This window comes from Palaemon carinicauda, chromosome 8, assembly GCF_036898095.1.
Source record: "Palaemon carinicauda isolate YSFRI2023 chromosome 8, ASM3689809v2, whole genome shotgun sequence".
Lineage (NCBI taxonomy): Eukaryota > Metazoa > Arthropoda > Malacostraca > Decapoda > Palaemonidae > Palaemon > Palaemon carinicauda.
The window spans coordinates 22,415,490-22,425,489 of NC_090732.1; the positions used below are offsets into that span (position 1 = coordinate 22,415,490).

The following is a 10,000-nucleotide window of genomic DNA, read 5'->3' on the forward strand; positions in this document are numbered from 1 at the left end:
ACATATATATATATCTATATATAAATATTTATATATATATATATATATATATATATATATATATATATATATATAAATATATATATATATATATATATATATATATATATATATATATATATATATATATATATGATATAAATATGTAGACTCTGAACGCGCCTGATAAATAGGAAAACTATGCCTACGTTAGATCAACCCACGTATCCTGCAATGAAGGTACAATTTCTTTTATCTTTTGATTTAAACTCAATAAAGAGACTTTTGAAGAGATCTAATGAACTCATTGATAATGTCATAAATTTGATACAAAGAGTTATCATTTAGATCCTTAAATATCCCTCTGGAATAGCATGTTGATGTCATTAGTATTAAACAATGCCTCATTTCGAATGATTACATAGCGTCATGCTCATTCTGCAACAGTGATGTTCCACTTAAATTGAATTAGTATTTTTGCTTTATTTTGCTTTTCTATTAAAGATTTATTCATCATGACAAATAAATATAGTTTTGATTAATTCTACAATGATAATATTTTTCTTTTAGCAATATTTTTGTCATTTCGAACATTTTTTTTAAGCAATATATTTTCTTCCTTGTCTCTTTCCCCTTTTCCCTCTCTCTCTCTCCCTTATCAGTCACGTGTTCCTCTGACACATCTTCAATTTCATCCCCTTCTCTATATATAAGATATCGCTTCTTGTTTTAGAAGATTTATTTTAGCTTGGTAAGAAACAGTAACATAGAGAATTTAAAAGAAAATATATTTTCCCTTTTTACAATAGCAATGGAAATACATATTTTTGGGGGGATTGGTGCTGGAAAACAGTTTTACCATTATAAAAATTAAGTAGATAATTAGGGTAAAATTTTAATTGATAAACATTAAATACAAGACGTATTTTTCATCAAAAACGAAAGATGGAGAATCACATTCTGTTACGGTTAGCTATATGAAAACGTAAATTATGTACAATCTAATTCAATGTTTTATTCTCTTATCAATTAATTTAAAATGGAAAATAGCGTAACGAAAACAGCAAAAGAAAAAAAAATAGCCAGCAAACATATAACAATTACTATATTTAAGATTAATGAAAATATTTACAATATTTTTCAAGATTCATGAAATACTCACATTTCACTTATAGTAATTTACAGAAATTTCGTGAAGTATGATGTCAGACTCAGTTGACGACGACGCTCAGCGCCGAATTTTGAAAGAGTTTCCAGGACGTAGTTAGAAATGTAAAAGATGATAATAAAGAAAACAGCTTCTGATGATATTCGATCTTCCAAAATTTCTTTGTTTTCTTTTAAAGTTAAAAGCATCGTAGATGGGAGCAACTAAACCGTGTCTCAAAAAAAAAAGAAAAAAAAAAAAAAAAGTCTCCATGATAGCATCTTTAACTTAACGATAGCTGAGGTAAGTCTCTCTCTGAATGCATCTGCTGTACTCTTTATATATTCGAGACTCATGTTCTATAAGACTCGCGAAAGTTAAGGAATAACTATATCACACAATAAGCAAACCTGAAAACGTCGATAAAAACGAGAAATATCCAGAAGCTACTGTTTAAGAATGCAACGAAACCATTGATTTATCTTAACATTAACATTTAATATGTCACAATAAACCATCTCCACAGGTCCTACAACATAATAATAGATAAATGAAATCTACATATAACACCTTTCAAACCATTAAATGTAGGATAAGACTTGCAAATATCTAAGAATTTAAAAAATGTGTTTTGTAGTCTTATTATATGGAAAAGTTTCTATTGAAATATGCCTTACCACATAGAGACTAGGGGCTCCTTCAGAGACGACACAAATGAGAAGATTTTTGTTACTTTGGATGTATCACAAGGACTGTGGTTAATGTCCTTGACCGACCTTTGCAGATTAACTACGTTATATCACCATATCTTTGCTGCATCATACTCAAACTCGCTTTTCACCTTTGCCATACAATTATACCTTGAATAGTCACCCCTTTTTAAATAACGTTACAATTTTCTGTTTTATTCTTGCTTTTTAACCTCGTGTATTCAGGAACATCTTTTGACTCTATGAACCTGCCATTTAGTATTTCATACTCAACACATACTTATTTAATCTTAGTCTTTATAGTCCATGGGCCAGAAAGTGAAACCCTCCCCCGCCCTAGGGAATTTTCACGACCCCCCTAGTTTTCTTCCTTAGGGTGTCCTTTATGCATATCCGGGTGTTTCCAAACACACAAATGTGGCAAAAAGGCAAAATTGTCACTTTTTGTACAAACCGCACGCCAAATTTTCACATTTTCAGTCGCACTGACTTTGTGTCACTTTATTGGCTCTAACTTCCTTAATATCCAAACTAAGTTAACATTTTTGGTACCAACATAATGCTAAGATCAAGAGCTACACAATGGTATATGATTAAGTCCATAATTAATGATTATTACGTATTCCAGGGCCATTATTGTACCCCCTACCCTTAATTTTTGTTCGAAAATGGGCACCTGTAACTAGTTGCTACTGATACTGATGATATTGTTGAGGCATTTGGTTACATTTCTGTATTTGATTTTGTACATAATCTTATTTAGAATATTGCATATCAGTTTCGTTCACTAATTTCCCAAAATATATGAATTAAGTGACAATAATCAATTGATTGTATAATGGCCACATATTTTTCTTGATACCTACTTTGTAGGGAACGCTTCTCAATAACTTCTGTAAATCGTGACATATCTGCATTATTTTGGTGCTAATCAAATGCTTGGAGCATATACAACTAAGCTTGATGATGTAAAGTTAATCTGTTACTGAAATCCATTATCTAAATTGCTGTTACCTATCCCCCACTCCTTAAAAATAGTCCAAATTTCAATTGACAGAACTTTGTTCCACCCTCATCTTCCCTATCATCTCTACTTTCTGGTACCAAATGGCAACAAAATAATTTATCTTTATGATTTATTATAAAAAAGAGTATTTTACTAACATTTAAAGAAGGAGATGCTTTGAAGAGAAGTATACTGCTTGGACATTATTCACGGTAGAGTGGCCACCACATACTTATATCATGAATATGCATGCACAAACAAAGTAAATATGACTAAAACTATAAATGTAGGACACTACCTATTGCAGTATGTCTGACTTTCATATCTGACAGGTGTCATTCACTGAGTGAACCAAGAAAATCACTGATTAACAGTAGGATAAGATAAATGTAACCAAAATAAATGTCATTTATAACTTAAACTGACAACTAATACCAACAAGTAAACGGTGAAGAGCTTGGAAGTCTACATCAATGTTTGAAATCTGCGAAGTTGTGTTCATATAAATATCATTATATGTGGAGTATGATGGCCTAGTTAGTCTCTCTTTGTCACTGGCAACAGACAACTACAGAAAAGAACTAGCTTGACAATTTACACATTGCGTTCATGATTCTTCATCATGAATGTTGTCGGCTAGGTTGTTAATATCAATATCCTCTGTATCCAAATCGTCATCGCTGTCAGCTTCTCTGTCTAGCATGATATCAATGAGTTCCTGTGGCAGTATATCACCTTTGACCCAGTCAGTCTTCAGCTGTCCTGAGTCATCAAGTTTCCAGCCTTTGCCTACTGGACTTGGTATACCTGGATATGGCACACTGTACTTATTCCAAACATATGCTTGGTTGTTGCATCTGAGGATATGCACGTGCAGTGATGACCTGCATGGTGAGAGCAAGCTCAGATCAATGCCATCACAACTGGACAGAGTTTGGCCTTTCTTGAGCTAGATTTTTTATCTAAACATATCATAGAGCAGCTTGTTTATGTCTTTGTAGTTGGCCTTTCCATCCATATAGCAGACAAACTGTTCAAGTTCACTGAATGTTTCTTCAGAAAGTTCAGCAGTGGTTGCTAGAGAGATTAATGCTGAATGGTATTCAGGATGGGCATCAAGTGTCTTCTTTGGTGTAAGTTTACCTCGGCGAACGAAGGCACTTGTTGTATCGCATCCTGTGAATGCATGAAAAGAGTACATGAGTTTACAGTAATCTGTACCATGTTTGCTAATAACAGCTCTCACATCAATTAGTCTTCTCTTGTTTGAAACGCCAGTATCAAATAACACAGACGGGTCAATATCTTGAGAAAACTTCAACAGCAATAGGAAGACATCAGTATCTGGTGAACGGACTACAATCACCTTTTCTGCACTAAATGATTTGGCAGCATGGCTGCAATGCAGAAAGATCCTGGTATCTGCTTCCTCCTGTGAAGAAAATAGGTCCTGCACCTGCGTGGTCTGAACAGTCAATCCATCCTCACTTGTAAGGAGAGTGCATTCGTCCTTATACACAAAATATACATCAATTTGTAAACTCTTATTGCACGGTTGTAATGTTTGCCCCTCAACATTTGATCAATCGATCCACTTGCACATACACCAGCCTCAATAATGATGTCCTCAAAGCCTGTTGCGGACATCATCTTCCTGATGACTCCAAGGTATGAGCAGATTGTATGAAATGTCCCAATCCTTACAAGAACACCACAGTATTCTAATGGGTTTTGCCACATGATAGAGTAAGCTTTCATTACTACTTCTAGATCAAAAGTTACGATAGTGACCTCCTGCTGCGCATCCTTTTTGGTCTGCTGGCAAAGTCGGAGTATGTGCTGAACTGTGGCATTATCAGTAATTGCTCTATGTACTGGCACCATGTAATCAACTGTAGACTGAGCACAGGATTCAACATAATCACCTTTTCCAGTCAGTGACAACCATCCAGCCCAACCAGGAACACTTTGTTCATTAGATTTGTACAATCTTGCAATAGTCCAAGCAAAGTCTGATTCCTTGGATTCATGAAATGAAACTGGTATTTTCACAGATACATGTTCCACTCTCAAATTGGCTCAGTCCTACTCATGAAACAAGGTGGCAGATCTTTATCCTCATAGCGAATTGACATGTCTTTATTACTCTTCCCTGACTGCTGAGGTGGCTGCTCCCTGTTCATGTCAGAACTTGCACTACTAGATGTCTCCTGAATAACAATACCATGTGCTACATGTGTTGTTCCAGCCCTTGATAGTGTTTCTTCAGACAGGTCTAAGTTGTCCCAACTGAAGTGGAGAACTACATTATTCATACAGGATGATATGGCTGCGGGAAGTAAGGATTCCTGTGTGTTGATTTGGTTACATATGGCAGTTTCTAGCTCCATCACTTGGGAATATGACTAACAGTGACCGAAATGATTCAGCAGTGTAATGAGCTCGGTACTTCCTGTCATATGTCTCAAAGTTATTCCAAGAAGAACATGTTTAGGCATTTTCTATTCTCCTCGGCTCATAGCATAACATACATCTTGAGCACATGAATCAACCATTCTCTCCAACTTTGACGAAATATCTTTAAATGGTTTCCCACATAGAAGCTGCGACAAAAAGTTAATCAGGATTGGTAGTGGTTTGTTCTCTATGGACATCAACTGCGCTGCTGTAGGTGGCCATGGCAGTATGGCTGCATTCCTTTTGGCATCCATCAGTTGTCGCCTGAGCATCATAGCTGCTTCCTGGAGAAACCTTTCCTTAGAGGCGGCCATCTCAAATGCTGCCTCTACTGCTTGTCCAACTGGTAAGAGATCAGAATATATAAGTTCACTTCAGTATTTGGGTGTCCAGAATTTAACCCTGTGACTAAAATGTTTCTCCAACTTATTCTTGAGTTTACAGGTTTTGTAGTTTGGATTGTAAGTTGATGGGTGATGTTCTTGTAAATATAGCAAATATTTCTCTTTCAACATTGTCACACGTTCTACGTTGCACCCCTTGATTATGTGTTCTTCAACATAATCATAGATGTAGGAGAATGCTTCGCTATGGGCAGCTAAATGTTCAACAGCACTCTGATCCAGCTCCTTATTAACATTTCACTCCTGCTTACGAGTGTAATATCTGCGACAAGAATTATGATAATGTGCCTCTCGTGCTTGCAAGTCACAGCCTTCAATCTTTCCAAGTAATGTGTAGTCATTTTTATGCTTTGCAGCCTGAAGTATTGACTCAGCTGCAGTTTCTGTAACACACTTTGTTAGAAACTGTATGACACCTCTCTGAAGGAAATAAAATTGATGAGGATGATACTTGCTTTCGATTTGAAGTTGAAGGCCCTTCGTCATCTTCAACTGGATGTTGTCGTTTTCTACTTTTGATATGACCAACATTTATAAGCTTTTGATAACACTTCCTGTGTATTCCATGGGTATTTGCATTCAGCGTCTCTGGAACTTCTTCATAGATTTCATCCATCCTCACATTAGCATCAGCACTAGCTTTGCAGAGCTGCACTGATTCCTTGATCTTTTCAATGCTCACATCAGTCAGTTTTCGAACAATTTTGTCAGTTTTCTGTTCAGAAAAATGTATAATGTAAGTCTTTTTGGCACACTCTGCAGAGATTTCCTCTGACTTTTCTTTTTCAGTAAACTAACTGGACGTTCTGCCTTGCTGACTAATTATCACCAGTTGATATTGGATCCTTTGCCTGAAATGCAAATGCATCATAATTTATGCACAGAACTAATTTCAGAAAGCTGGAGAATATATTGTTATCTATTGACACCAAAATGGTGCAGTTATGTAACAATTTACAGAAGTTACGGAGAAAAATGGGTATTGCTGGTAATATGTGGCCATTATACAATCAATTGATTATTGTCACTTAATTCATATATTTTGGGAAATTAGTGAACGAAACTGATATGCAATATTCTAAATAAGATTATGTACAAAATCAAATACAGAAATGTAACCAAATGCCTCAACAATTTCATCAGTATCAGTAGCAACTAATTACAGGTGCCCATTTTCGAACAAAAATTAAGGGTAAGGGGTACAATAATGGCCCTGGAATACGAATTAATCATTAATTATGGACATATTTATATACCATTGTGTAGCTCTTGGTCTTAGCATTATGTTGATACCTTAAACGTTCACTTAGTTTAGATAATAAGGAAGTTAGAGCCAATAAAGCGACACAAAGTCAGTGCGACTGAAAATGTGAAAATTTGGCGTGCGGTTTGTACAAAAAGTGACAATTTTGCCTTTTTGCCACAGTTATGTGTTTGGAAACACCCGGATATGCATAAAGGACACCCTAAGGAAGAAAACTAGGGGGGTCGTGAAAATTCCCTAGGGGGGGGGGGGGTTTCACTTTCTGGCCCATGGACTATTATACTTTGTCTGAAGTTCATGCATTTTCTGTTTTTGTGATCTGAATATTTTACGAACATAATTTTCTTATTTGCCTTTATAGCCTCATTTTAACCATGTCTTCATCTTCACATTTTACTGTTTTGAGTATTTTTAACCAAATAAGGATTATATATAAGTCTCTCATCTTGTTGATACGTGTAATTTGTGTTATTATATATAGGTAACTGTTTTTCATCATAGTTTCTTTCTAAAAAATGGAAACCATGTAATTATTATAGAATTTACCAAATTCTATCGTAAGGTTTTCCATAGAATTCTTACCATTGTTCATTACCTTACTTTGCAGTTAGATGACATAGAAGAGACACCATTCACCTTCTTGTCAAGCTATTTAAGGAATGGCTAGGATTTCCATAAACATTATGTTTCAAACTCATTCTTCAATCGTAGCCTTTCTAAAACTATCTGCAGTACCGCTTTTCAAAATTTTCTCCTTCTAGCCATCCCAGTGCCAAATTCATTTTGTACTCCTATTCTTCCAAACGTTCCTATTTCACTTTTTTTTTTTTATTAAATGCCTATACATAGTTTTCTTCCTCAAGCAAACGAGAGATCAAATATTTTTTCCATCTTATAGTATATTATTATCATTACCAACGAAACTAAATAATGCAAATGTCGAAATAGGGAAAGCTGTACAATGCTAGAAATAAACACAGAAATAAGTAATGAATCATAAATTGGATACAATAAAAAACATTTCAAATTTAGATAGAGAGGCATGTTGAACAAACATTTAGCACTTGAACTACAGCAGTAGACTTATGTTAACATGTTCGAAACTAAAAATGCTGTATGTTCCAACTTCTAAACTAAAACAATTTCCATTATTTAATTGAGAGGAACCTTCCAAGCTTTCATCACGTATAGAGTAAAAGTTTTGGAGTATCGAGTAATATTGAGGATTAAAAAAACGTAAAACGATGGGGATGATCCAACCTTGCCATATTTGAATGCAAAGGATGGTCAGAAATGTAAAATATCTTATACACACTGTTAAAAATTTGCCATAAAAAACGGTAGAAATCCTGAAATAAATATGGCCAGACATTTACCGTTTTAAAAACGGATATATTGACTTAAAAAAGTAATATTAAGGTCACTAATCCTTAAAAGATAATAACAAAGTAGGGTAAAATTACGGGCGCCTGTATTTTATTGAAATACGACTGAGAACAGTGAATATTTTTTTGCGGAGAGTTTCGGGTTAAAATTACGGTTTATTTTTAACTGTGGAGTTTATTAAAACGATTTAAATGGAGCATGCTGATGGAAAATAGACAGGAGACCAATATCCAGAGTGTGGCAAAAGGAATTTACCAAAATATTCCACTGTTTTGAAATGTCCCCCTGAATTTGTTTCCGTAGATGGTAATAAATTAGAGTACCCCTTGTTAAATTCGGTTAATAAAGGCCTACCTTTATGCACAGAATTAATCAATATTGGGAATAAGAACAAAAAGATATATAAACCTTACAACTAAAGCTTCATACTTTAAGAGTATCACAAAGACCAGTAAACTTTAGGAAACTAAGATAGATTCAGTTTAAATCAATTACCGAAAGTTTTGATATCAACTACGCTTACAAGGCTAAGAAATGCCAAAAGCAGTTAAAGTCTACACGATACCTTGCGAGATATGTAATTAATCATTTGTGGTTATGTCGGGAAAGGAAGATTAAAATCACTTGCTTCAACGTCACTTGCACTCACTGTACAGATTCTGTAACTTTTATAATTCTTCCAGAAAGGAATTGATGAAAATCACAAGGTAGAGCATGTTAAGTATTCCAGTACTGATAGTGAAGTCAAAAGAAAAGTCAGGAATGAATGGAGAGAATAAATGGACAGGAGAGAGATGAGGCTGACAAGCTATGAATTCAGGGAGTGGCTATTAATACTGAAAAAAAAATAAACTGTGTACTAACTTTCATCACTAAATACACTTCCATATTCTCCCGTTTGAAAAGGCAGTATTATCAAGCAGTGTATACAATCGGATAGGTTACAAAAAGATAACATAGGAAGTGATTATTTTTCATGTTTTCTAAATAATATGACAAACAACCAGTATCTATCGGCAGTGTCTTAGAAAATAGATAAGATAGATAAAATCTTTCGTTTCGTATGTTTTTTAAAAGATGAACTTATCTTGTGCATGTGCTTATATATACTTATCTATAAATATACACACGAACACACACACATCTATACAGTATATATATATATATGTACATATATATATATATATATATATATATATATATATATATATATATACATATATATATGTGTATATATATATATATATATATATATATATATATACATATACACACACATACATATATATATATATATATTATCATTATTATTATTATTATTACTAGCTAAGCTACAACCCTAGTTGGAAAAGCATGATGCTATAAGCCCAAGGGCTCCAACAAGGAAAAATAGCCCAGTGAGGAAAGGAAATAGGGAAAGAAATAAACGATATAAGAAGTAATGAAAATTAAAATGAAATATTTTAAAGAAATTAACATCAAAATAGATATTTGATAAATAAACTATAAAAGGACTTATGTAAGCCTGTACAAAATAAAAACATTTGCTGCGAGTTTGAACTTTTGAAGTTCTACTGATTTAACTACCCGATTAGGAAGATCATTTCACAACTTGGTCACAGCTGGAATAAAACTTCTAGAATACTG

The 10,000-nt window shown here is 34.0% G+C and overlaps 1 protein-coding gene across 1 annotated transcript in view; it reads right to left on the reverse strand.

Moving 5' to 3' along the window:
• LOC137645131 (putative per-hexamer repeat protein 5) overlaps positions 1-4,726 on the reverse strand; it is a 44,022-nt gene extending 39,296 nt beyond the window's left edge. Inside the window, exon 1 of the mRNA XM_068377966.1 lies at positions 4,547-4,726. Within this exon, the coding sequence (XP_068234067.1) occupies positions 4,547-4,726 (180 nt within the window). The remainder of the gene's footprint in view (positions 1-4,546) is intronic.
• Positions 4,727-10,000: the final 5,274 nt, after the last annotated feature.